Here is a 26,909-nt window from a genome sequence, read left to right as displayed (position 1 = left end):
GAGAGAGAGAGAGTAGATCTGAAAGAGAAAGAGAGTAGATACGAATGAGGGGATAGAAGAAAGAGAAAGAGATAAAGATAAAGATAAGAGGCAAGAGTAATTTGGTCAGTAAAAAACACAAAAGGTTATAAAATTTGTTAGTGGGAATAGGTCTCTTAAGAGTGTTTGGGTTGATGAGAATTTTAGAATCTTATTTTGTTAGCGAGAAAAAAATCCTCAAATTTAGGGCTAGTGGGAATTTTCCCTTTATTTTATAGACCTTTTAATTATAATATTATTATCCTCCATACTCTCTTTGTTTTGATTGTCAACCCTCCCCCCTCAAATATTCAAATCTTGGTTCCGCCACTGATTGTGACACAAGTGAACACATAGAACTGTAGAAGCAACTCAAAAAACTTACTAGACTTGGAAAATAGAACAACAAAATAAGAATAAAGCTCTCCTTCCCAACATGATTGGGCCTGCTACCAGCATCCATGGATTCTTTACCCATAAGCCCATAAGCATTTAAGTTAGGGATCCTCATATTCAGGCCCATAAGCCCACAACACATCCATCTCTCCTAAATTAGGCCCAACATTTGGGCCCAGCCTAGTCAGCCCGAATGATAATTTTGGCCACAAGATATGATAATTGCAGCCACTATCAGCGTCTCCTGTCAGCCAAACTGCCGGCTCTGACCGCAGAACAAAATCACCACAACCACCACCACCAGCCTTCGGCTATGATCCCAAGTAAGAAACAACATTCCCGCCGCCAGTGGCATAACCAAGTGGCAAGTACACTTGTTTACTAAATAAAGCTATATTGTTTACTAAGATATGTAGAAGTTGATATGGTTATTTCCACACACAACTTTTACATTTCAAATTGTCAAATTTTACTAATTTTTTTCATTTTGAAATAAAAGCTTGTCAAAATGTCTACAAGGTTTGATCTATGAAACTATTGAATACAAAAAAAGAAAATTAAGTTTAAACCTTTGATTTCAATAATTATTTAGAGAATAACCCGACCACCCTTGATTATGTATCTCATCATAGGTGATATCTATGTTGCACGGACACGGACACAGACACAGACACAGACACAGCGACACAACACGGCGTGACACTGTAAAACTTAAACTGAGTTTCCGACACGGCTTGGACACTGCAAATAGAATAATATATTTATGTATTTTTAATACATAAAAAATATACTAAAATATGAAATAAGTTCATTACATTACCAATCATGTTCTAAATTCAATCTTTTTTCTTTCTTTTTTTGTCTAAATTCAATCTATTGCATAAACATATTAAAATAACATTAAAGAGAATCAAATGAGCAGTTCCGATATAGGCTGTAAAAAAAATTAGGTATCAACTTAGTAACACAATAACCCTCTAACACTTAATAGATAAGAAAATTTCAATCATTCCAGAATCCATTTAAACCTCTCTTTTTAAAAAAAAAATATATATATAGGATTTTTCTCAGCTACAAACGTCATTGGTGCGGATTTTCATTTTTGCACCACTTTTTGATCGAATTTTCTCATCTCCACCGTCTAGTATCTAGATAATATTGTGTAGATCATCTCTGCAAAATTTCAGCCAATTTAGTAATCGTTAAGGCTCTCAAAATTGCGTTTTTCTGTTATAAACATGAACGGTTCATGTTTGACAGAATTCAGTCTGTCTATTTGTTTTTCGAGTTTGAGGGCTTTAACGATTACCAAATTGGCTGAAATTTTGCAGAGATGATATACACAATATTATCTAGATACTAGACGGTGGAGATGAGGAAATTCGATCGAAAAGTGGTGTAAAAATGAAAATCAGCACCAAAACCATTGGTGCGGACGTTTGTAGCCAAGAAGCCCTGTATATATGTGTGTATATATATATATATTAAAAATTGATGACATGGCGTGTCGGATACTGAGGTGGTGTGTCGGTCAACGTGTCAAAAAAGTCAATATTTTCCAACCGTGTTGGGCCGTGTCGCCGTGTCGTACACTCCAACACTCAAAGGGTGTGAAGTGTCCGTGCAACATTGGAGCTTGTCAAATCAACTATAGTCAGTGTCACACCAAATCCTTTCTTTAGTCACACACACACACCCCCCAAAACCCAACCATCCACTCATCTCCCAATGGGCCAACCCAACCAAAAGCCCAATCTCTTTCAGCACATCCCATATACCCACTCACACATCCGGGTCGGATAAACCCGGTTACAAAATCGACGTTAAACCCTAAAAATTGCCCTCTGTTTTTCAGAGCAGCCATCGACAGGTGAATAAGTCTCGATTTTGGGTTTGCTCTGTAGTCTCCATCATGATGATCAACGGTAGGCACAGGAACAAGTACGCCTGGAAACCCAACGCCGGCGTCAAAGTCAACGAAACGGAGGTCGGAGGCCGGTTCCGGCCGCTGTCGGAGATAACCGGCGTCTGCCAACGCTGCAAGGAACAGATCGAGTGGAAACGCAAGTACGGCAAGTACAAGACCCTAACGGAACCGACCAAGTGCCAACGTTGTACCAAGCGCAACGTCCGACAGTCCCACCACAAGCTCTGCCAGCCTTGCGCCAAGGAACACGGCGTCTGCGCCAAGTGCTGTTCTCGTAACGAACGGATTGTCGGGAAAGACCCTGCCGAGGTTGAAGCCGAACAGAAGGAGCTACAAGAGGTTTGTTTTCAGTTCTGATGTTTATGAATAATTGTTACATATGTACATGTTGGAATTATGTGATTTCCGATGGTGGGATTGATGTGGATGGATTTGAATTTGTTTCAGGCGATTAAAAATGCGAGAGAAAGAGATAGGAGGACTTTATTACGAGCTGTATGTGCTCTAATCTATGCATCCTGTTTGTCTTGGTGTTTGAGCTTTTTGTTTGTGTGTAAATTCACAGGGTTGTGGATATCATAGTCTAAAATTTGTAGTGCAACAGATGAATGCAGGTAAGGCGATGAAGGGTGCAACTGAGAAAGAAGAGAAGGAAGACAAGGCTGGGGATTCGGCGCTCTCTGCTTCACTAGAGGAACATGCAGCTAGAGATGATGATGGTGATTCAGATGGTGATGATGATGATGATGAAGAAGAAGTAGAAGAAGATGAGGAGGAGGAGGGTGTTCGTAATTAACATAGGTGCGGTTCTTTGTATTATCAGTCACATTGTGGACAAAATGAGAAGTAACAATCTTCAAACCATATGAAGATCTTGAAGAGTTTAATAGCTTTTAATGTTTTGATCAGTTTTGTACAAGTGCGTCTGCACTCTGGAAATGTTGTTTATGTGTTTATTTATCAATGGAGTTGAATATTAGTTTCTATTGTGGAGCAGCTCTTGTTTTAGTCCCATGGAAATCTGCACAAGTCTTCTCCATATGGTTGCCAGTTTGCTATGCATCCTTATCAATACAGCTTGGATTTGAAATGGTAATATTGTTGCCGGGGAAATACAGCAATGTTTATAGTTTAATGATATCGTAGATCAAGATGCTGGTGTATAACTTAGGTTTCAAGCAAACTGACTACAAAGTATGCTACAGACCTAGAGAAGATAAACAAATGCAATAGAAGAAAGCGACCCTAACTTCACTGATCTTCAAGTCGAGAGCTCCAAGACAGATTCAAGGTTCAAATCTGTCATTTTTCACAGAATTTCAAGGAAGATAACTATCCATCTTTAGAAATGCAGAAGGAAAGCGCCTCTAGGCCGTTTAGATGCCTTCTTTACACAATGTTTTGTGTTATTCTCCTTGTCAGTCCCATTACAGTATTCATTTTCGGCTTCAATGTTTCGTATCCACATTCCATCTTTGCCACCAACTCCAATATCTCTCTCCCCCATGGTCAAAGGGCTTTACCTGATTCGCTGCGGAGCGAAATCTCTCATTTGCAGATCCAACTGGGTTTCTTACTGGAGCAGCTGCATAATGAAAGTTCAGAATCAAAAGCGATCACAAAGTTTTCAGAGCAGGTACTTCACATTGCCATCTCTTTGGACAAAATTGCTGTCGGCTTATCAGAGAGCAATAACAATTCTCCCTCTGCTAATGATGAGCGAAGCCGTGTGGATGAAGATTTAAGTGATCCTGAAGAAGGTGAGGCCGAAGAACAGTTCATGAGTGGGAATGTTTTCAAATCAGGTGAGATCCGTAGTTACATTTCACCAAAACCAAACAGGCTAGTTGGGAAGAAAAATTTTCTAGGGGTGGAGGCACTTGCTCCATCGATTGGATTGTCTTGTGCCAAAATGGCCTCCAACTTGGACCGGTTTATGAGTTACAAGGTTCACAGTACGTGTCCAGATGATTGGCAAGTAGCTCAGAAGCTTATAGTTAACGGCTGTGATCCATTGCCAAGAAGAAGATGCTTCACAAAGTCACCTCCACACTACACTAAGCCAGTTCCTGCAAACGTCTCTCTCTGGACTCAACCAAGTGATGCCAACATCTTGTGGAACAATTACAAGTGCAAAGACTACTCTTGCCTTGTTTCCAAAGAAACTGCAGGCAGAAGAGGGTTCTTCAAGTGCTCAAGCTGTTTCAACATTTCACAACGCGGGTGGGATGTTCCAACGAATGAGTCTGTATCAGCAGAGTTCACCATTGATGAAGTCCTTGGCTTGAAGCCAAGGGAGATAAGAATCGGCCTAGACTTTAGCCCTACAACTGGTACTTTTGCTGCTGTGATGAGGGAAAAGAATGTCACAATTGCATCAAGTACCCTAAACTTAGGTGCTCCTTTCAATGAGGTCATAGCCTTGAGAGGCCTTCTTCCTCTTTACACATCAATTGGCTCAAGATTGCCTTTCTTTGACAATACCCTCGACATTATACATTCCACTTTGTTCTTGGATGGCTGGATAGGAATTGAACTTCTTCAATTTGTTCTTTTTGATTGGGATCGCGTCCTTCGGCCGAAGGGTCTTCTTTGGATAGACAGGTTCTTCTGTCATAAAGAGGATATGAAGCTGTATTTGGAGGAGTTTAACAGGTTAGGCTACAAGCCACTACTATGGAGAGTAGTACCCAAGAATGATAAGCTTGGAGATGAGCTCTTCTTCTCGGCTGTATTGGAGAAGCCAATTAGAGGTTAAGATTAGCAGGACTGAAAAGTCTATAAAGCCACTATATGTAAATGTATGTCAAGAACTTGAGATGATCTATCCAAGTAGTGCAAGCTACAACTCACTATTTTGCAGTGAGATTTAATCTATTTGATCCTGAAAATATATAGCCGACTCATAGCCAAAAGAACCAAGACTGTTCAGAAACTAACCATTTAACAAAGTAATGTAAATAACTGATAACAGCATGAATCAAATATTTGAGCTGTAAATGTCAAACATTTTCTATTATAATCTTTATGGTGAACACATTCAATATCTAGATAACACTAAAGGAAAGAGAAATTATATGAAATAACTGTATCAGTAGTCAAAATCTCTTGCTCAGCTACACTTGATACAGAAGAAAAAATGTGGGTTACTGTATCTCAAATCAGTTCATTTGATCCTACAGATGATATAAGGATCTAGGTAAAATTCTTCAAAGAATTACAAGGTCTCTCTGAAAGTCAATACCATGATGAATTTTATGATATCTCAGGTCTGGCTTCAAAATCAAAGTAACAGCCTTCTGATCGCTAATTACTAGCTAGCCCTGGAACCAAGTATCTAACACAAGAAAAAGGTTGTAGACTGATAGTAGATTGGCATCTATTCATCTTTTGCACATACTCGCTCTGAAAGAATAAGAAAAAAGACATCATAAAATTAGATATGCTTCCAAAATAATGTTTAAGAAACCAAATAACAGGAAGTTGGTATTTCCAGAATTCTTCCTCCCTACACTATATGTTAAAAGTAAACTGAACCTAGAAGTTAACCATGACAGGTAAACATGATGCAACAGAAATATTTTAAGAAGAAGACCCGAATGTGATCAGGCACCATAACAGGTGAGAGTCCATACTCAGATATTCATAAGCCAGTATCATCGAAGTGCCCCATGCAGACATACTGAAAAATCTTGGACCTAGTCCTTTGTAAAAACCTTTCCAACCATCATCTCTAATCAAGTTTTTAACAACTTCACTTGTAGTGGGTCTCTTTTCATGTCCGACCTATAATGGAGCAACAATTATAAGAAGAAGACACAAAATGGATAGGAGAAATCAAGAAGGGCAAGCTGCAAGGTAACCACATATATCAACTGGTTATACGAATACCTGTAAGCGTGTCTTGATTGTGTCTAAAGGGGTTGTTATGCAGGAAGCTGTTGCACCCGCAATGATACCACCAGTAGCTTGAACAGACATTATTTTCCCCACGCTAGGGGGAGCTTCGTCTGAGCCATGGGCTAAGAAACTGCTCAAAGAATAAGGAAGAGTGCAATAGTGAGATTCTTTTTAAAAGCAATAAAGAACTCGAATTGTTGACAAAAGAGTATTTGAATCACCAAAACTCGATTAACTTTTCCTATGGCTAAAAGGTATGAACTCCATAAACCAAATCACAGAAAATCAATTGGCATATTGGACTTCAAATTTCTCTACAACCAACTGGCTTATATGAAATAAACATACAAGGAAAGGACTAACAAGTTAACAAAATTACAATGCATGATGATTACTACTAGCAGAATTATTATGTTCCAAAATGTTGTCCCCAATTGTAAATCAAACATGTGGGATAACAAGTGAATGGCCACCATAAATTTTGAAGTTACAAATTGTGAACATCACATACCGCATAGGTAAATTAACTTGACTGTGTTTAAGTCAGTTTGGACAGACAAGCTCTTCAAGCATAATTACCAAACATATTATAACAAATTATCACATCTCACCTCCAGATTAGGCGCTGGCTTGAACCGTAACTAGCCCACCATACAGCACTGGATGGAGAGTAGGTCATAATGGAAAGTCCAAATCCTCTATAAAACCCCCTGATGCCATCGGTCTTCAATATCTGACGAGCAACGTCCATCCCCCCAGTGTACCTTGCATGCCCTGAATAGCCTTGCACCATCAACCGTTGACTAACCTACACAAATCCCACCAAACAAAACTTCGCATCTCAGACCCCAGACACAAAACTCATCCAAACCATGTTCTAAGAGTCCAAACTACCATTTACCACATCAATAGGAACAAAGATGGTCTGAGAAAAAAGCGAGGCGGTCATTCCAGCCAGTCCATTAGCCAAAGCGGCCTGCATCGGCTCAGAAAACTTGAATGGCTCAACCAATTTGAAAGCAGCCACCTTTGTTGTCTCGAGCGCAGTCATGAATAAAACCCTAGTCGGAACAGCCCCAGTTATAACCGTACCAAACCCTCTATACAAACCAGGAACACCGTCCGCTTTCCAAATGCCTTTGATCACAGACAATGCATTCCTCTCTACAGATTCTCTTGTAGCAACTTGCAGCCTGGTTTTCACAACAGAAACTGGGTACAGTGCCACTGTGACCCCTGTAAACAATCCAGCTCCAACCACATAAAATTTAGTCTTATCTAGCCTGCATCATAAGTTTGGGATACAAAACACTCAATCAATCACCCAAAACACATAAACCCAGTTCCACAATCCTTCACACTAATTCCACATTTGCCAAAATTCAATAAATTCAAGAACCCAAATCAAAATTAAACACAAACCCAGTTTCAGAAACACCTTCAATTCTTTAACCAACTCAAGATTACACATTGACCCAATACAAGATGCAAATCAATAAAAATGGGGACTTGGGTATTGAAGAAACAGAGAGAAAGAATCATACTTGTCCCAGTTAATCTCGGTATGGCCAATGGGTTGGGACGCAGCAGCCATCGTCGTCGAAATGGAAGATTGATTAGGGAAAAGAAGAAGAATATGAGAGACTAATAAAAATGCATTCTTGAATTGTCCCAACTCCCAAAAAATGGGATCCTTGTGGGAAAAGTAATTGGGTTTGAAATGGTTTAAGGGTTGAAGACGATGACTTTTTCTGGGTTTAGGGCATATGAAAGATTGGGAATAATTCGGAATATGGTTGGAAGTCAAATCGCTGACTCGTCTCTTCTGGGCGGCTCCGCGCGGTGGCTTTGCTGCTTTCCTTTCTTCTCTTTCTGGGCGCTGCTTCACAGTTTTCTAAATATATATAAATACACACACAGCATTTTACACTTGCTTTGCAATAATAAAAAGAATTATTTCATGATAATTGGAGGAACTTTACTTCTGTGCTGCTTCTACAAAAAAAAAAAAATTAACAACAATATAAGGCTCAAAATGATTTTACAAAAAAGGAATGAGTACAATAATAGATGAAGAAATGATTGATTAGGTAACCTTTTTATGAATAATCGTCGTGAAAGATGATCTGATTTTTTTTTTGTTTATGGTAGAGGTATATTCTTTGTATATTTTTCTTTTTATGAGAGTTTTTATGACGAACTATTACTTACGAGTCATAATATGGCTTCCCTTAAAAGGTTTAGAGCCTAATGACATTAATTACTTGGATTTGCCTACACTACATCATTGTAGTGGTATATCGTGTATATTTGTTCAATTCATATGTATACTAGCTTGAGATTACTCTATTTATGTGTCGAACTAGCCTAACTCTATGACGACTTCAATCTACTTCATATAAGTTGGTACATCAATATATCATAGCACTTTTCTATTTTCTTCACCCCATCATAGAGTGTTGTATTGATTTTAAGCAAGAGCTTTGCCGGCCACTACAATTTTAGAAAACTCTGCAATACTCCCTCCTTGAATATGTGTCGTACAAAGTTTGAAAAGAGGAAAGATTGACATGTCTTGGCTTGTGATAAAAATGGAGCATGCCTTGGCTTGTAATGTAACTATGTAAGCACTTTAGCATGTAGAAGTAGAACCGGTCATTGTCACACACTCACACCAGGTGAAAAAGAAATGGTGCCAAAAAATGCGCCACCAGAAGTGTATATCATTGATTACAACGTGAATCTAACAAAGCTATATCATTGATATTATTACTATAAGTGTAAGCTTTTCGATAGGTTGGAACTCTGAGATCATAGTCTGAAATGGAAATTGTGAAAAAGAAATATAGTGGAAAGAGCACTATGGTTGGTACTAGGGAACTTTCAGTCAATCCTACAATTGAATTTCACTGCAGTAATTTTTTTAGAGAGGTTTACGATTTCCAAATACAGTCCAAAACCCTTTCTTTCAATTTTTTCTTTCTGGATTTGGGGTGAGTATGAATTCATTGAATTGTGATGAAGAAGCTTCACAACTGTAACGCATATTTTAGTGCGAGACGCAATGAATTTATTGTAAAAGACTAAAGCCAATTAATATAAAGTATTAGGTTTAACTGACAATTGCACTTGGCAAGCAGAGACTTGCAGAGTGACTGAGGCAAGACACTAGCCAGCTTCCGCGTACTAGTTTCTCAGTTCCTTTTCACTCACTTTCTTCATCTCTTTCTTTCTTGTTTCTGTTTCTGATTATGGTACCCGAAAGTTGAACACAGACATTCGGGGACAAAATCTAACAGCAAAAATGGGGTTTCTGCTGTCCAAGTTAACCAGCTTTGCCACTGTGCTTGTATTTTGGCTTTGTTGCTTCACCTTCACCTCAACAGGTTGGTTTAATCCTCCTCTTCGTTGTTCAATCTTTCTAAAGTTAAAATCTTTATGAGGTTTTTGATTCTTATTGTGGGTTTTTGCCTAAATGTACTCATTTTGGTGAATTGGGTTTGTTGAGGGTGTAGTTGTGAGGTTTGGGTAAGGTTTAGGGGATTGAGTCTGGCAGCTGATGCAATGGGTTTTCTATGACTATGAAAAAGGTTCAATCTTTCAGTGTCCCTTAATTTTCTCTGGTATTGAAATAAGAATTTCATCTCAAACAAAAAAAAAATTAGAAATTTTTTTGTACACAACCAAAAAGAAATTTAATTTTTTTTTGGTNTTATGTGTTGTTTGATTGCATGTGTTGTGAGACCAAAAAAAAATAAATTAGATTAGCTTGTGAAGAGTATGTAGTCTGGTCTGCATTTTGCATTAGTTCTAGTATGAAATGAAGGGTTGATCTTGTTGGTTAGTTTACCAACACTGGAGAAGAGAAACCTAGCTTGTACCCAATTTGGGATTATTTCAAGTCATACAAAATGCAGGATCCTCTGGTCAGTGTTTTTGAGTCTCATTAGAGATTCGGGTTCCATTTGATACCGTGTAAAAGACTGTGCATTTCATATGACATATCATGGAAATAGGTCAGTTATTGTTTTTCATTTCAAACCAAAGAACCGATCTTGTTTTCATCAGTCTCTTGGTGAATTATAGAGAAGTAAGCTTTTCACCAATTAGAGTTCTTTGTCAGAATTCCAGTTGGAGTTCTATTTTAATTGTAGGGGAAGGAATACTGAATAAATGAAATTTTGGTCAGATAAGCTAACTCAGGTGCAGTTAATTTTCAAAACTTCTCATTCAAGATTAACATACTCACAGTGTTCATTGTTTATTTCCTTGCTTATTACCAGATGCATATGACCCTCTTGATCCCAGTGGCAACATTACGATTAAGTGGGATATTAAAAGCTGGACCCCTGATGGCTATCTTGTAAGTACAATTTTGAGTTTCAAGCTAATGGAAACTTATATTTCAAATTGCATGCATGATGGTTGTCAAAAAAGATAGGGTAAATATATGAATTGTTTGGATGAATAAGGTAAACATCTAACCAGCAACACACCATGTGTAAACAGGCCATGGTTACCATTTATAATTACCAGCAGTATAGACACATTCAAGCACCAGGCTGGTCACTAGGATGGGCATGGAAAAATAAGGAGGTGATTTGGGACATGGTGGGAGGACAAGCTACCGAACAAGGGGACTGTTCACGATTTAAGACATTTCCCCCGCATTGCTGTAAAAAGAAACCAACCATTGTTGATCTACTCCCTGGAACTCCGTACAATAAGCAAGTCTCCAATTGCTGCAAAGGTGGAGTGCTGAGTTCATGGATGCAGGATCCATTCAATGCTGCAGCTTCTTTTCAACTTAGTGTTGGTCAAGCGGGAACCACTAATAAAAAAGTTAAGCCTCCAGAAAACTTCACTCTGATGGCACCTGGACCGGGCTACACTTGTGGCGCTTTAAAAGTTGTCAAACCAACTAAATACTTTTCTCCAGATAAAAGGCGAGTCACTCAAGCCATGAGTAAGTTGTTAAAGGTTTAGATATCTCTGAAAATGCTTGTATTTTGCTAAGAAATAGTTCGTTTCAACCTAAAACTGTTCTGTGGCAGTGACATGGAAGTTGACATGCACATATTCACAATTTCTGGCTCAGAAAACTCCTGCTTGCTGTGTCTCACTGTCTTCGTTCTACAATGACACAGTAGTTCCCTGCCCAACATGTTCATGCGGCTGTCAAAACAACCTAACTCATCCAGGAAGCTGTGTAGAGTGAGCTCCCTCAAACATAAGCTTTCTATTTAACCTTTTTTTGTTTATCTATATTTACGACAATATTTTTTCTTAAATTCTCCGTAAGACATTTACCATGTCTCCATATTTGCAGTCCAAAGTCTCCGTATTTGGCTTCAGTTGTTTCAGCTGCTGACAAAAATTCGCCTTTGGTTCGATGTACTCACCATATGTGCCCGATCAGAGTTCATTGGCATATCAAGCTGAATTACAGAGAATACTGGCGAGTGAAGGTTACCATTACAAACTTTGATTACAGGAGAAATTACTCGGACTGGAATTTGGTTATGCAGCATCCAAATTTTGACAATCTGACCCAAGTTTTCAGCTTCAACTCAAAGTCCTTGACCCCTTACGGAACCTTCAGTATGTTATCATTAGTTACTTTTTTTTTGTTCATGTGTTGTTTGCTTTCAGTGTAACATAAAAGCTGACTGGTAGTTGAAGACTTGAAGTGTTTGATGATATTTCAGAACTTCTGTAAATGTTGCTCATCCTTGTTTACACATATTGGAAGCTCCAAGTGGGTAGTTATAATCTGTTTTCTTTCTAACAGATGATACTGCAATGCTGTGGGGAATCAAGTTCTACAACGATATGCTGATGCAATCCGGTCCTGTCGGTAATGTGCAGTCAGAGCTGCTTTTCCACAAGAATCCAGCAACTTTCACTTTCGAGAAGGGCTGGGCTTTCCCGAGAAGAATCTCTTTTAACGGTGATACTTGTGTAATGCCACCTCCAGATGCCTATCCATATTTGCCAAATGCTGGTTCTTGTCAGTATATCTCTCTGCTTACACTGATCATGGTGTGTGCATTGACCTTTGCATTTGCATATGCTTATGCTTAAACTCGTCGCACGAAATGCATCAAATCTAAGATTATGGAGTGGTGAAGTTGGATGGATCAATTGTGCTGCTGATGACGACTTCTAGGATTGCATGAGGTGGGTGCTTCTATCTGTTATGTATGTTCCTGTAGGTTGATTGTACATTTCTATTTTGTAATCTGCTACAATGGTTAACAAGGAGTTGAATCAAATTGGTAGTGAGCTAGTGATTGTGTCTTGTTCTCATTGTGGTTCTCAAGTCTGTCATAATCTTATGCACTTAGATGATCAAGTCATTAAACTTATGCATTTAAATCAAAAAATAAAAAAAATGTCTCACCATTCAAATCCAGATACTCTATTCTGTCACACTCATAACTAATAAGATAAACATTCATCTATAGAATGAAATGCTAAACCGACTACATATATTTTTTATTGCACAATCCTCATTGGACGAAGTTAATAAACAAAGTTACATCTGCCGAAAATTCAAGCCCCTGAACAAAATGGCTCAGGAAGATAAAAGATACAGTGACTAAACTAATGACAATGAAAAACACAGTAAATATAAGAGCAATAGCAGTTTAATAATTTTTCAGTGTATATGTCAAAACAAAAATTTATTTATTTTGCTTTGGCGCCGTTGGCTTTAGCACCAGGGCCGTTTGGGTTGAGCTCATCCCAAGCTTCAATCCATGTGACCATGGCATCAGCCAGCTTGTCAAAGTAGGGATCAACCTTGCCGAGCTTGTCCTTCACCTGCTTGGACAGTTCAACGTAGCAGGCTTGCACAGTGGTGCAGTCCTTGGGGAGAACAGCAGCCTGGAAGAAAGGAATGATCTCTTCCTGCCAGAAGATGCCTTTGTATTCCTTCCTCAGGTTCACAAATGGGTTACTAGCCTTGCTGTGATAGATATAAGGCAGACCTGTCTTGACTCCCAGCCCCAAATGGTCACAGATCACCTAAACATTCATTCACATACCACATATTGCTTGTTAGTACTCAATATATGTAGCATAAACAGCTCAAACGAAATGAAAACAAAGAAGAAAAGAGACCTTGATACACCAGCCAGCCCACATATCGTCGTAACGTCCAATTGGCTGGCCGTCACCCATGAGTCCGAAGTACATTGCAGGGCCGATGAGATCACGGTCGAAAGCCAAATTCATACCACACATTGGGAACAAGGTGCCCTTTGGAATGGTCAGAACAGCATCCACATACCTTTGGAAGCATAAGCATAATGTTCAGCATCATATCACATAACATTGCCAATATAAGAATCAATAGATACTTGTAACCTACGATTTCTACCTAGTATTCCTCTCAAGAGGCTTCACAAGCTGAGTAGGTGCATCATAATCAGGGATGTTGAGCCACAGACCATGAGAAACAGCAGTTGGGACACCCTCGCGGAGACTGAAAGGGTATCCACGGACGAAATCCGCACCCTCCCTGAAAGGATCATAGAGAGTGTTGAAGAAAAATGGGGTGGATGGGCAAAGAAGGTTCTTGATGTGCTGCTCCAGAGCATTCACTAGCTTCCCAGATGGGTCACTTGCAACCTAAGCACATTACATCACAGCAAAAATTGCACAGAAGATCCAAGATCAGTGACATAACATGCCAGAATAAATTGAAAAACTCCACCATCATATTAAAGAATAGTATTTCAAACTTGTAGTGCAAACAACGTGAAAGCAGTTCAAATATAAGGGAGCAAAACACAGAGGCAAGTTGCATTATAATACAAACACCTAGTCTCCGTTTCGCATATACAAACAAATCTGGTGATGAACTACTTCCAAGTTCCAAAAGAAAATTCAGTGCAATCAAACCTCAAATTTCAGATACTCAAATCTTACTTTAGAAACAATGGTGCAAATTTGCGTACGTTATACACAATGCAATTATCAAGCCTATGAGAATGTGATCAATATTACAATGCATTATATTAGTTCACCTTAAGATCTCTTCGATCAAGCGATCACTCATATTTTAACAGACACAAGCGATCACTCACATTTTAACCTAATATATTGGAATCTGAAATCCACGGAATTTGTAACAAACAAACAAAACCCAGAAAAGGTGAGGATCGGAAGAGGAGGGGACTTACAAAGCAGTCATCATCAATGGTGAAGATGTACTTCTTCTTGGAGACCATGTAACCGAAGCAACGGCAAGCAGAGTCCTTGAAGGAAATGCAACTGGAGCGAGGGCCAAGCATTCTGTTAATGTCGTTACGGTTGTAGAGTTCATAATCAAAGCCTTCAGGGACCTTGATGGTCTTGGTCGGATCGCCGTCCTGGACGATGATGAGGTGGTAGGGTTGGAGGAAGGGCCTCCACATCTCGAGGAAGTCGAGGTTTCGGATGGTCGGGATCACAATGTCGAGCTCATCCTTGAGCAAATGGGTTGGAGTCACCATTGTGTTGATGATCAAACTCAGAGATCAAGAGAGAGAAGGGTTTGGTCTGTGGAGTTGTGAGAAGGGTTTCATATAAATGGAGCCATGAAGGGGGAGACGACGTGGGTGGCACGTGCGAGGGGGTGCGGAGAGTGCGGCACGAGTGGAGGGGTGTGAGAAGGGAAAGAGGGAACGTGTCCGAGATTTAAAGGGTCAATGGAATTGTTCAAAGGGTGAGAGTGATTGATTGGGAAAGACTCTAGGGGATTATGAGGTTGAGTTTGTGTTTAACAAGGTATGTTCTTTGCATCTTCCACCACAAAAATTGGTTTTAGGCTACGGATTAAGAGGACTCTTGTATGAATGAGTGGTATTAGTATGGGAAGGTTGGGTTTAGACTTTAGGGTGGACACTCTCAATATGTATCGACACACACGTCGTTATATGATTCCGATCGTTACAAACGTTCGTCTTAAGTGTTTTCATAAACGTTATTATAAAAGGAGTTTAGTAAGTTAGAAAAACAACGTCATTAGCGATCATTGATTGTTTTTTCTTAGTCTATATATTAAATGGTTTTAGGCATGGCTAGAGGTAAACATTATAAAAGGGTAAGTTAGAAAAACGTCATTAGTGATCATTGATTGTTTTTTCTTAGTCTATATATTAAATGGTTTTAGGCATGGCTAGAGGTTTCTTATGTAGTTGACAAAGACAATGCTCGTTATACAACTTTAAAAGGAAGGATTTGATAATCGATTATATTGTAGGGTAACTGTAAATATTTGCGCTTTCTCACTTTGTTAAAGTTTTTTTGTAGAGCTTTGAAGAGTTTATTGTTAATCTCTCTTACAATTTACACTGACACTAAAACCTACTAATTCAGAAAGTGTATGAGAAGCGTGTGGGATTAGAAAGGTACAACGTGTATGGGAGCTAGTGTCTTCTCTTTGCGTCCAACTACAATCAGGGAGTGAGCTAGTGAAATGGACTGCCTTAATTCAAGCGATTAATTTTGGGAGAGGGTGAAGAAGCTCATATGCGCTAACAATGGGCTTATCTTCATGTTAAGCAACCCTCACCTTCTTCTTTACGTTTTCATAACAAGCTTTATTGACCCAAAATAAGACCCAAGAAGCAGAATTACTTCGTGAAAATGGAACTCTTGACCTACATTATAATCCCCATTCTAACGCTCCGAATGGGACCGAAGAGATTTACGTTATCGTTTGACATCAAGTGGTAGAACCTACATTTCCTAGTTTCCTACCATACAAAAAGTTCAAATTGGTAATGTTTCAACTCTAAAACCTAAATGTGTAAATGTACTAAGACTACGGGCTAAACTTGATATCAGCCCAAAACGAGCTTGAATTCCTTCATTCTATGGGCTAAACTTTGATATCAGCCCAAAACGAGGTTGCTCCATGCAGGCCATGCTCTCTGTATTGCTATCATGATCTGTCCAAAAGGGCAGTTCTATCTTCAAGAGTGGGGGATGATCAAACAAAAACTCTGAAAAACTTTTCTATTTAAATCTCCAAAGAGGTGGCAAAACAGGGTTTAGAATCTGGCCATTTTGCTGCAGTCTCTGATATTTGATTTGCTTCACTTCAGACTTCAGAGCCATCAGAAGCTACAGCCTACAAGCCTCCTCAAACCCCAAACACAGGTATGTAAATCCATCTGCACAATTCTATTATCAATGTACATATTATGTCACGCTCTCGAGTATTGAAACTCTAGTGTCCAATGGCATTGGATTGGCACTGTGCCTAATCTAACGGCTATGGATCCGGAGTATAGAACTTTCATGAAGAAATCAATTCTACTGGTCCAAACTGTCATACCAGGCACCAAGCATAGAGGTTTTATTATAGTTTCTGTGATTTGCATCAGACATCAGAACAGTAGCTGACAAAAGGAAATGCTGATTTTCATTGATTTTCTAATTTGTTAGCACGTTATCATACACCATCTTAAAATTTTCTCTCCCTCTCTGATTTGCTGCTGCTATATACTACTTGTTTATACACACTAGTTAGTCAGATTAGAAACCCTAATGTGCAGTCCATTTGGTGCCTCTACTCTTGGAAACTTCATCAGTTTATCTCCCCCAACTTCTTCCCATCTGCAAATCATAGAACAAATAAAAACCATTAGAAACAAAACAAAACAAAAAACAAAGAACCCTCATGAGAGTTATATTGTAATCGAAAATTATAGATTCTGATTTGGGTTTTCTCAAGTCACTGACCTGTATCTAGTTACAAAGTAGTGTAGGAATGTGGAAATTTCTGCTATTCCCAACTCCTTTCCTGGACACAGCCTAGTGCCTCCCCCAAATATAAAGGAGTTATTTTCCGTGCACTTATCCTGCATTTTCAAGTCAAGAAAATTATTACTACCACAACTAGACAATGAATCTGATACAATTTGATGAAATAGAGTCACAGTGAAACTCACCATCCATCTCCATGGATTGAAGGTTAATGGATCAGGGTACGTAAACGAATCGTAGTTAGTCTCTCTTGTATAAACATAGATTCTCCATCCTTTTGGTATCAAGAACCCTGTTCAAGCAATACAAGAATAGCTCGGATTAGGAATTATTCCAAGCAATGGTCCACCAAAAATCTTATCAATATTCCCAGCCATTGAAAACCTTGTTGAAAATGCAACTTAAATTTCTTGATGTCAGAAAAGAAAAAAAAGAAAAAGAAAAAAGAAACAAGGGTATTTCCATCTTCTGATTGTCTAGCTGTTTTGGTATAAAATGCCATTGTAAATCATTGAGTCATGTCTATCCACTGCTTGCACATAATTTTGCTAAAAAGTGCCAATAATGTAATGCTAGCTGCAAACAGTTTCTTGAGCCCATAAATATAATACAACCTAGAATTATTTGAAATTTATATTTCATATCTGTATCCTAAGTGCTTGTGAAACTTTCCAGCTTAGCCTACTCACCATTTAGTTCCATATCCTGAGTTGTTTTCCTCAAAACCCCATTTACAATAGTAGCTAATCTTGAGGTCTCAAATATCACCTGCAGTAAAAAAAACAGCAAGAGTTTATTATTAACAAATTACTATGATCAGAAGAGAAAATGATGAACAGAAAGCAAGGGAATGATCTCTTACCGCACGAGTAAAGCGCATAGATTTCAGGTCATTCCAGTCAATGGGATCCTCGGGCATTTTTCTGGCTCTGATTGCCAAATGTTCTTTCTGCAAAATGGTAAAATTAAAAGTCAGTAAAAGAAGCATGAGAAATGTAACTATTATTCAAAACCTTCTTTAACTTACTCTGAGTTCTTCAAGCGCTTTCGGATGATCATGAAGGTACTTAACCGCCATCATTGATGTCGTCGAAACAGTCTCATAGCCCGAATACATGATCGTGATGATGTGATCGATTATTTCTTCATCAGTGAGTTTGTATCTGTTTTGATCATCACTTCTCATCAGTCCACCAAGCATGTCATGGTGGACTTCCTCTGAAGAAGCTCTTCTATCCTCTATCAGCTGCTTCAACATGCTAACAATGTTCTTCCTCGCCTGCATAACATGGTTCAACTCTCAGTTCTTACATCTTCCATAAACCACTCGATCATATAACACAAATAATGTGATTAGTGACAAAATATACCTGAAATCCACGGCGATAATTTGTGCCAGGAAGATCAATAGGCAATGAGAGAGTTCCCAACACAAGCTTGAAGAACTCGGTTTTGAATGCCTGGGAAATGGAGCTTGATTCAATGCCTGCAATCTGTTTAAGCGACGAAAGAAGAGCCATCTGCATAACACAGTTGAACAACATCAGAAACTGCACAAATACTAAATGTGAAAACTGCACATGGATTTTCTTTTCTGCCACACTAACCTGTTTGGTTTTTTCTTGGATGTTGATGACTTGGTTCCCCCAACCACTGAGGTGGGCTCTCATGAAGTCATCAATCTTGGGTAAAATCTGGTCTCTGATCATGGTTGGGCTAATGAGGGCAAGTAATGCCCCTCTCATGTACTTGTGAGTGGAACCATGAACAGCTGCAATGTTACACTTGCCCAAAATATCCAACATCGATTGAGGGTACCCTGGAACGAGGCCTTTAGCTTCGTTCATTAGGATGTATCTGTTCACCTCTGGATCCATGGAAACCACAGTAGGACACCCAAGTATGTGGGATTTGAAAAAACTACCATACCTGTCACACACAAAAGAAAAGAATCCAAAGTTCAGAACCAAACCAGAGGAGAAACAGAGGAGTAAACAGAAACACGAGGGTAGATAATCTCACCTAGCTCTCTGGTTCTTCATGAAGCTAGGGCCTTGCTTGAGGAACTCTGTGGTTTCCCCAAAGACTGGCCAGCCCATTGTGCCTGGAGGGAGACCCTTCTTCCTGTACCTCACCTCATTCCATCTTAGCAAAGCAGAGCAGAAACAGAGGACAAAGAGCACACAGACTAGTACTACCACAAACACAGCCATTGATGCTCTGAGGAGAGAAGAAAGGAGAGAGAGCATTCAATGGCTTATGGGCATGCTTTAGTTTTTGATATAGCCAAGCGTGCATAGCATATATATAGGCCTTTCTGCACAAGCCTCTGTCCCAACCACCATATGAATAGAGAGAAGAAGGGAGGGAGGGACAAATATGCCTCGGTTGTTCGTAGAAAGTAAAGTGATTTAAAGCATTTTCAGTACACAATGTGTATCTTCGTGTACATACATAAATGATTATGATTAAAAGAAATAATATAAAAACATGATGATCAAACATATAAATTATTATAAACGGTTAAGATTGTGTCGTGTACATACACGTCATGTATACAAAAATTTCCAATCTAAGTAATAAGGAAAACTATCCAACTAATACGGAAAAATATAATTTAAAACAAAACTAAGTAAATCTAAGAAAATAATTGGAGAAATTGATTTATTTGTTGTTTTGAGTGATAAATCCAAGTACTTTCTCTCGTACTTTTCTTTCTTCAGTAAAAGATTTCATTTCCTTTTGCATCCCAAACACAATAAATTAACAAAAAAATAATCTCAATAGTTACTTTCTATCAACTAAACGATACTATAGACCAAATCCTATTTTTCTTTCATTCAGGAAAATGTTTCAGTTCATTTTGCATTCCAAAGGTAAAAAAATGAAAAAAAATTATTTCTCGATATTTACTTTCAAAAACTAATTAAACGAAACCAGAAGCAAACTCTATGCATTGTATGCAATTTGGGGGAGACCTTAACTTTAAAATGTAATAGTAACAAAAAATATTTAACCATGAAGTTAAAAAAATACAATACACTTTGATGCACAGAACAATTTGCGTTGCTCACAATAAAAAAGAAAGTAGAATAAAAAGTGTCTAGTATTATTTAGTCTAGCGACATCGGTTTCTCATCTGTAATATGTAAGTAGGAGGCCGTGAGTTCGACACTTATAATATATTCGTTATAACATTTCAGTTGTTTGTTTGATAAAAAAAAATCTTTACAAGAATTACTAGTCGAAACTTGAAAGGCATACATGTAAAATGTGACGAGGCACATGCACAGCACCCAATTGGACCAAATAGTAAAGTGACTCCAAAGTCCAAACTCAAATCCCTGCACATGTTGTTGAACAAGATCTGCTAAATAGAATTACAAAAACCAGAACAAGACAGGTCCTTCGGTTACCATGTGAATAAGTGAAGAGAGAGAGACTATATCTCTCCCTCTCTGTGTGTTTTCGGTTCGATTCTAACTGCAACTTTGAAACTTCAAGTTTGTGGACTGTAATTCCTAGACCACCATCTACACTACCGTACTATTAACTTTTTGGACTGTTAATCGGTAGACCCTAGATCCTAAAGAATGGTCGTTTTAGTCTTGATGTAGCAACCTTTAAGCGTAAAAGTGTTATCGGAAAAGTCGCATTGTGCAAGTTTTTTCCGATAACACTTTTGAGACGTATTTTGTACAAAGCTATGTTTCCGTTTTAGTTTTGTTAAGGCTATATGTGAATGCAAATAAAAGACCGACGTATATTGATATGGACTAGGATGGCTCCAAAACATGGTTGCTTTATGCAGATAAAGAGCTAAACAAGTCTTAGTTTTCTGCTAATCACATCAACAGATTCAGCATCACTGGAGTGTTATATTGAAGATCTTGACCCTCTTGCTCCAATGATTGAGAAAAAAAATGAATCAGACTTACCTGCATTAACATTTAACATGCCACTGACCAATTTTAACAAATTTACTCCTGATGTTAATTTGAAGCTAGCTGTGAATATAGGTTACACAGCACAGAACACAAAGACTGCATATATTACTCTAAATTCTCTTTTCATTATTACACTACTAAAAGGGTGTTTCTCTTCGGCAGGTTCCTGTACTCTGTGAATATATTGAAAGCTATATTAATTTGGTAGCTCGTATTAAATCACAATTAGATGATCAAGTACTATATAAACGGTGCATTGGTTTGTGTGGAGAAAATTTGTCTTATGCTATTGAAGTTTAGAGACGAAGACTTTAAAGAGGAAGAGGACCTCTGAGCTTATCTTGATATGAACATGGTTGGGTTGTGAAAACCCAGAAGGCAACAGAAACCAGAAACAGAAACTTTGGACCCGAAAATAAAAACCATCCAGAAATGAAGACGCTAGAGTAACTAGACTAACTAGACCTCATTGTTTCTGGAAATAATTCCGAAACCCTAGCTCTCCATTATTGCAACTTCTTTCAACTTCTAAACAAAAATGATCCAAAGCCCTATTTTCTTCTTCTTTTGGTTCTTTCTGCAAATATTGACAAAGTGCAAAGTGTTTGTTCCTTAGGGTTTATCTTGATGATCGTTTAGTAATATAGATTTACACACCACAGAAATGTATGGATGTTTAAGTTTCGATTCCTCGGGCGGCTCCGTACAGTAGGTGTGGGTGTCGATATATGATCATATGTCTAATCAATTTATACATTCAGAGTTATATGATTCAAATGGGACAGGGTTCGGGTTCGTCCTGTAATAATTTTTCGTTTATCTCTTCGACTCTCTCATTTTGTTTCTTGACTTTGGGTGAGATGAGGCTGATGGCTTGTCCTGGAGTGCCCACACATGGTGGTTTCGATGGCGACTTGAAGAAGAGTGTGGATCCAAATGGAGATCCTTGGAAAGGGATTTGACACAAAACCAGCATTGATGAATTTACCCTAAAACTTTCCAAAACTACCTACAGAAATTGGCCCGTTTCACCGTTTGTTTGTGATTCTTAACACTCGATCGTAAGCTCGACTAATTAACCAGCTGACATTCTAGGCCTCGTTTAGTTCATGAAAAGTAACTATCATGAAAGAAAAGTTGTTCATTTCCTGCGTTTGGGAATGTTGAAGGAAATGAAATGCTACAAGAAAGGAAATGTTTTCCTGAAGGTTGGGAAAATGTGAGGGAAAGTTGTTTCTTCCAAAATCCATAGGAACCATTTTCCTATCTCATTAATTTTCTTGCATTTATTACTTATAATATATTATTATTTTTATTTTAATTAACAACTTTCTGAATGATTTTTCTTGTGTTACCAAACATAGGAACGAAAAATCATCGGGAAATTTTATTTTTCTTATCTTTCCCTTCCCGTGGGAAAGACAAAAAAACTACTTTCATTTCCATGAACCAAACAAACACTAGAGAAAATGATAAGCGTTTTACAATAATTTATCTGTCTCATGAGTCACGACCTCTTGATCACTTATAAGAAAATAGAGACTTGTGTCATTAAGTCAAACGGTACTGACGTGCATGTTTACCTTAGTTTTGTTTGCAATCATATATATCAAAAAAAGAGTTTCCCCTGACATAAACTCACTTAGTTTATTTCCAATTTATAACGAACGAAGTATCATTAAGATGTCAATTTGTCAATAGTCAAGATCGACTCAAGAAGAGTGTATTGTCTCATATGCAATCATTCCTTTCATAAGATCGATTAAAGGATTGGTTTCATGATGAGTACCCTTTTGGAGTTTCTTTTCGTATATGAACTTGAATATATACGCACACGTCTAATGATCAAACCAAATAGCTCATGTGGCAAAGTAGGCACCCTTTAATCTTTCCCAAGTTGTTATCCATGCACCCTTTAGTTTTGCATGATTTGGAGGTAGCAGTGCGTTGCCGACAGGGCATTGCATCGTTGGATATATAGATTAAAACAACCTATATTAATCGATAATCAACAAGAACAAAAGATTACAAATTATATGGAGAGACAGAAAGCGATTTATGAATGAAGAAACGAATGAACGATAGGACTTTTTGTGTGAATCAAAATGCAAAAAGGTTTGCTCGGATTTGCAGATAGAATACTTATGGTACGTACGTACTGGTAGGTTGCCTGAGTTGTTGCTTGCTCTAAGAGGCTGCAAAAGGGTTGTGTATTTATATAACAGAATGAGACCGTTCACTGTTCTGAGAGAGATCGATGGAGAAAGCTAGCTATGATATATATCATACATATCAATATCAACATGCATCTCAATTATTCAAAAATGTATGCATGCATGGCTGGCTCCATAGAAATGCAGGCGGCAGAAGAAGAAAGAAGGAAAGGAATGTTTACCCACACGAACACATTGATCATATTTTCTTTTTTATTTATGATAAAATTGCATGATAAAAGAGAAAAGGTGTGATGTATGTTGAAGCATCCAGTTGCACGAGGGCCTCTATTTTGTTCTCTTCTACTTTTCTGGTGCCAGAGAGGAAGAAATAATAATGGGCAAACGCATTATTTTCTGAATTCTGATCATCTAAATTATTGATCCTCGATCTCTACCAGAGTGGACATGCATGTACACAATTCGAGATACAAATAATGTTCTGTATTCTACAGGTATGTATATATATATCTCTACTTCGATCTATCCGATATATTCAGTGGATAAAATATAAGATACATCGCCAAGGAGGATAAGGGGAACTATATATGCAAAGCAGTAAGCCGTGAAATATCAATTGGTGCCTACGCAAGGGAATTACAGTACATCTAAAATACATATATTTCATGTAAATCTAAGGATAGTTTAATATAAATTTCTTAGCCAATTGGTGACCTGATGAACACTAAATTAGAGATAGAATGTCATAAGAAATTAACAAATCAATTGATTGATATATGTGCTATTATTCTTAGGGAGTGGGTTTCACACATTAAGATACATTTCTCATGTCACTCGACGGGGGATGCGAAAAAGACTAGAAACACCTTATTCTTTCTTTTGATATTTTTATTTTTGATCCGATCAGATTAAGTACTTATAACTTTTTCGACCTTAGGTCCTCACCTCATGTTATTGAAATACTTAAATTACTTTTTTCGATTTCAATTTTGTTAACAACGTTCGTATATATAGTTATATACATGATAATATAATGTAAATGTTTAAACCAAATAAAAGACTAAAATTGCGTATTAAATTTTCAGTTCGCTTGCATCACTTGGTGCGTGGAAAAATTGAATACAATGAAAATTTCACGTACACTGGAGTGAACAAAATTCTCTAGTTAAACAGTGTAGAGTTTTGACCTAACTAGCTAGCCAACAAAGAGGAAAGAATGGTCAAAAACAGCGCTCATTTTCTTCCGCATGGCCTCTGGAGCAGTAAATTATACAGATACGGTGTCGAGTGTCAAACTCAGTGAGGATCGAGGACGAGACCTGCCTTCTTGAGACTCACAATCTCAGTTCCCAAACTCTGAAGTATATGGAAAAGATCGAGCAGTAATATTAATCTAAACAATAAACAATATTACAGCATGCAGAAGAAAAACAACAAAACGCAGCGAAGCAGAAGCACACGGGTCCTCAGAGAAAGAGATGGGGATGGAGATGGTGGTGTTTGTTTTCTAGTTCTTGGCGTCTTTATCCCAAACCAGACGAACCTGATTTTCTTCTCTTTCTTCAATTCCCCTCCTATCGATCTCAGCTCAGCTATCTGCTCTCTCTCTCTCTCTCTCTCTCTCTCTCTCTCTCTATGAACTACGATGATTGCATGAGTGCATGCACGTGTGGTAGGTCTATCCACGTGCACCTGTTTTATTCACTGGAAATTGATTGATTTGTTCTTTGCTTCGACTCCATCCATCTCTCTCAATTCTCTTTACCCGTACTCCTCTCTCTGATCGATGTTTCTTTGTTTCTTACTTTTACTCCAAGGTAATTAATAATCACGCACTGGTTTGTCTTCAACCTTTGCAGTTCTTATTACTCCGGCAAAGTCACCGTGGTAAAATAACGACGTGAGGACCAGGGAGCTCAGCAAGTACTGGTACTACCCGACACTCGTAGCTCGATCAGCCCATCAACTACCGTTTTTACCACTGTTCTGGGATTCTGTCCCATCTCGACAGATTGGTGCTATCACTTACCAAAAAGACAGAGGCACTAGTCTCTTTCGACAAGTCACCTATCCTATGGTCTGTTTTTTACTTTTCACTGTGGCAAAATCATACGTCGAATGACTCAATTTTTTGCATTTTTACCTTATTCGAGTGTCGCATACTGTACTTTACAAAATTATATTACAGTTTTCATTCTCCTTACCGACTTTTCTTTCTTTGACTTGCAGACATAGTTTGTGGATAAATTAATTGACGTATTTTCAAGTTGAATAATACTGTGTTAATCTTTGTGGAAAATATGTATCCAGCATCCCAGCATGGCCTCATGGGGAAGAAAAGAACATTGCTTATGGTCGAGCTTAACTATAAAGATAAGTTTTTCATTGTTATGTGAATTTCAAATTCGATATCAAGAACACTCGTACTTTATTTCAGCGTGTCCTTCCGATCACGGATAATTTTTGTACGAATCATTCATGAAAAAAACGATAACTAACTACCTCATTATTTCATAAAAACAAAAACAAAACCAAATAAAAAAAAAAGATACATATTTCCCCACGTCCTAATTATCTTATCTCTACTTCATTTTTCATTATCTAAAATGCATAATACTTGCAAGATCAGTATGGGTTAAACCATTGACCCATCCAGATCATTTCAATTCTGTTGAGAAACAAGCCATTTCTATCCTGTGGTACATGCTCTGTGCTAGCTAGTCGCAGCAGCAGCACTACTCAGACGAACTGATCACAGATCCTGATCACGGATCACGCGTGCTGGTCTATAATGATCTATGGCAATGTCTCATATATCAAAGGCCATGCATGGGCCGAGTGGTTTCAGTTGGACGTTATACGTATATATAGGTATTAGGTATCAGCTACGTATAGATAGAATAAGTTGCTTGCAGTAAACTTTCGGCTACTCGATGCCCCCAGTAGTAGGCAACGTTATTGTTCCAGAAAACACCCAAAAACCCTAAAGCCAGAGATAATGCAGACCTCACTGTACTGCTATGCAAACTCGTGCGTTCGTCCCTATCTCTTATCTACCCCCCGGCCTCCACCTACTGCCTTTACATTCAACAAAGTCCAGACAAATCTGCCAAGCTAGTGATCGAGCTACCCCAGCTCTTAGCTTCACAATTCCCAACTTATGGGCGTGGTGATCTTACCGATCTAGCTAGGATGACAAATAGAGCGGCCGGCGCTACAATCTTTTGTGGATCTCCCCTTTCCCGGCGTGGAACTCAATGAGCAGGAAGATCGAGTTCCTTTATCAAGCTAGTTCCTTAAGTACGAAATTATATATCATAGATTTCTAGATTTTCACTTTCGAAAGTTTTTAGATCGAAACTTTATATATCATAAATATGAATGCTCATCAAATTCTTTCGCAAGATTTATATTTACAAAAGTAATTATAGAATGAATGTATGATTGAAGGCGTCTCCCATGTTGGTGGTTAATATTTTACTTTGTAATGTATATAATGCTTTAGACTTTACGCACATATTTTGCTTAGTTAAAGTTCAATTAAGAATTAGGATCAAGAGCGGATGTATGAATTGAAATTGGGTGGAACTTGGACATTTTATTATAGAGAAAAATTTGATGGTGTAAGAAGAATTTATAAATTGAAAAAAAAGATACATCTAAACAGGAGGAGACGTAATGATCTGTGCCCCTCGAATGCATGTTTATACACCTAACTTTAGGATACATGTAATGGAGGAACGTAAAAGATATATATATATATATATATATATATATATACTTCCT

At 38.1% G+C, this 26,909-nt stretch overlaps 6 protein-coding genes across 7 annotated transcripts; 3 read left to right on the top strand and 3 right to left on the bottom strand.

Annotated features, from left to right (window-relative positions):
- Positions 1–2,230: 2,230 nt before the first annotated feature.
- LOC101315070 (uncharacterized protein C9orf85 homolog) lies at positions 2,231–3,327 on the top strand. Of its 2 annotated transcripts, XM_004304167.1 has the most exons (3): positions 2,231–2,680; positions 2,789–2,836; positions 2,946–3,327. In XM_004304167.1, exons 1-3 carry the CDS (start codon positions 2,327–2,329, stop codon positions 3,135–3,137), a joined length of 594 nt encoding a protein of 197 aa, XP_004304215.1. In that variant the 5' UTR covers positions 2,231–2,326; the 3' UTR covers positions 3,138–3,327. The 2 variants fall into 2 exon arrangements, with proteins under 2 accessions (XP_004304215.1, XP_004304216.1); XM_004304168.1 differs by lacking the exon at positions 2,789–2,836 and having other exon boundaries at positions 2,274–2,680.
- Positions 3,328–3,652: 325 nt separating this feature from the next.
- LOC101293034 lies at positions 3,653–5,099 on the top strand. Its single transcript, XM_004306008.1, has one exon. The coding sequence runs from the start codon at positions 3,690–3,692 to the stop codon at positions 5,097–5,099; it is 1,410 nt and encodes a 469-aa protein (XP_004306056.1). The 5' UTR covers positions 3,653–3,689.
- A 229-nt stretch (positions 5,100–5,328) lies between these two features.
- LOC101314774 (solute carrier family 25 member 44-like) lies at positions 5,329–8,157 on the bottom strand. The gene is made up of 6 exons (XM_004304166.1): positions 7,786–8,157; positions 7,143–7,524; positions 6,853–7,049; positions 6,233–6,371; positions 5,977–6,127; positions 5,329–5,746 (listed from the first exon to the last, which is right to left on the bottom strand). The coding sequence occupies exons 1-6, from the start codon at positions 7,833–7,835 to the stop codon at positions 5,721–5,723; spliced, it is 945 nt and encodes a 314-aa protein (XP_004304214.1). The 5' UTR covers positions 7,836–8,157; the 3' UTR covers positions 5,329–5,720.
- A 1,175-nt stretch (positions 8,158–9,332) lies between these two features.
- On the top strand, positions 9,333–12,526 carry LOC101314485 (protein COBRA-like). The gene is made up of 6 exons (XM_004304165.1): positions 9,333–9,627; positions 10,525–10,604; positions 10,751–11,207; positions 11,296–11,455; positions 11,571–11,842; positions 12,033–12,526. Exons 1-6 carry the CDS (start codon positions 9,546–9,548, stop codon positions 12,323–12,325), a joined length of 1,344 nt encoding a protein of 447 aa, XP_004304213.1. The 5' UTR covers positions 9,333–9,545; the 3' UTR covers positions 12,326–12,526.
- Positions 12,527–12,718: 192 nt separating this feature from the next.
- Positions 12,719–14,757, bottom strand: LOC101314198 (alpha-1,4-glucan-protein synthase [UDP-forming] 2-like). The gene is made up of 4 exons (XM_004304164.1): positions 14,431–14,757; positions 13,626–13,876; positions 13,367–13,535; positions 12,719–13,270 (listed from the first exon to the last, which is right to left on the bottom strand). Exons 1-4 carry the CDS (start codon positions 14,740–14,742, stop codon positions 12,932–12,934), a joined length of 1,071 nt encoding a protein of 356 aa, XP_004304212.1. The 5' UTR covers positions 14,743–14,757; the 3' UTR covers positions 12,719–12,931.
- A 1,903-nt stretch (positions 14,758–16,660) lies between these two features.
- On the bottom strand, positions 16,661–19,278 carry LOC101313910 (cytochrome P450 85A-like). Its single transcript, XM_004304163.1, has 9 exons — positions 19,025–19,278; positions 18,610–18,931; positions 18,373–18,522; positions 18,030–18,281; positions 17,865–17,951; positions 17,692–17,770; positions 17,188–17,294; positions 16,979–17,097; positions 16,661–16,852 (listed from the first exon to the last, which is right to left on the bottom strand). Exons 1-9 carry the CDS (start codon positions 19,249–19,251, stop codon positions 16,759–16,761), a joined length of 1,437 nt encoding a protein of 478 aa, XP_004304211.1. The 5' UTR covers positions 19,252–19,278; the 3' UTR covers positions 16,661–16,758.
- Between the last annotated feature and the right edge of the window lie 7,631 nt (positions 19,279–26,909).

Source organism: Fragaria vesca, linkage group LG6, assembly GCF_000184155.1.
Source record: "Fragaria vesca subsp. vesca linkage group LG6, FraVesHawaii_1.0, whole genome shotgun sequence".
NCBI lineage: Eukaryota > Viridiplantae > Streptophyta > Magnoliopsida > Rosales > Rosaceae > Fragaria > Fragaria vesca.
The sequence above is the reverse complement of the archived record's forward strand: the minus strand, read 5'-3'. Positions and strand labels throughout refer to the sequence as shown.

What these genes read in the sequence shown, in the direction of transcription:
- LOC101315070 (XM_004304167.1), top strand. Translation starts at nt 2,327, where the DNA reads ATGATGATCAACGGTAGGCACAGGAACAAGTACGCCTGGAAACCCAAC. An exon ending in AACAGAAGGAGCTACAAGAG is followed by an intron (nt 2,681 to 2,788) that starts GTTTGTTTTCAG and finishes AATTTGTTTCAG; the next exon opens with GCGATTAAAAATGCGAGAGA. An exon ending in GGAGGACTTTATTACGAGCT is followed by an intron (nt 2,837 to 2,945) that starts GTATGTGCTCTA and finishes GTAGTGCAACAG; the next exon opens with ATGAATGCAGGTAAGGCGAT.
- LOC101293034 (XM_004306008.1), top strand. Translation starts at nt 3,690, where the DNA reads ATGCAGAAGGAAAGCGCCTCTAGGCCGTTTAGATGCCTTCTTTACACA.
- LOC101314774 (XM_004304166.1), bottom strand. Translation starts at nt 7,835, where the DNA reads ATGGCTGCTGCGTCCCAACCCATTGGCCATACCGAGATTAACTGGGAC. An exon ending in ACCGAGATTAACTGGGACAA is followed by an intron (nt 7,525 to 7,785) that starts GTATGATTCTTT and finishes CTTATGATGCAG; the next exon opens with GCTAGATAAGACTAAATTTT. An exon ending in ACTGGCTTATGAATATCTGA is followed by an intron (nt 5,747 to 5,976) that starts GTATGGACTCTC and finishes TTATTCTTTCAG; the next exon opens with AGCGAGTATGTGCAAAAGAT.
- LOC101314485 (XM_004304165.1), top strand. Translation starts at nt 9,546, where the DNA reads ATGGGGTTTCTGCTGTCCAAGTTAACCAGCTTTGCCACTGTGCTTGTA. An exon ending in GGACCCCTGATGGCTATCTT is followed by an intron (nt 10,605 to 10,750) that starts GTAAGTACAATT and finishes ATGTGTAAACAG; the next exon opens with GCCATGGTTACCATTTATAA. An exon ending in GCGAGTCACTCAAGCCATGA is followed by an intron (nt 11,208 to 11,295) that starts GTAAGTTGTTAA and finishes GTTCTGTGGCAG; the next exon opens with TGACATGGAAGTTGACATGC.
- LOC101314198 (XM_004304164.1), bottom strand. Translation starts at nt 14,742, where the DNA reads ATGGTGACTCCAACCCATTTGCTCAAGGATGAGCTCGACATTGTGATC. An exon ending in CCATTGATGATGACTGCTTT is followed by an intron (nt 13,877 to 14,430) that starts GTAAGTCCCCTC and finishes TAATGTGCTTAG; the next exon opens with GTTGCAAGTGACCCATCTGG. An exon ending in GGGCTGGCTGGTGTATCAAG is followed by an intron (nt 13,271 to 13,366) that starts GTCTCTTTTCTT and finishes ATGAATGTTTAG; the next exon opens with GTGATCTGTGACCATTTGGG.
- LOC101313910 (XM_004304163.1), bottom strand. Translation starts at nt 19,251, where the DNA reads ATGCTCTCTCTCCTTTCTTCTCTCCTCAGAGCATCAATGGCTGTGTTT. An exon ending in TCAGGATATGGAACTAAATG is followed by an intron (nt 17,295 to 17,691) that starts GTGAGTAGGCTA and finishes TTGCTTGAACAG; the next exon opens with GGTTCTTGATACCAAAAGGA. An exon ending in TACTTTGTAACTAGATACAG is followed by an intron (nt 16,853 to 16,978) that starts GTCAGTGACTTG and finishes TATGATTTGCAG; the next exon opens with ATGGGAAGAAGTTGGGGGAG.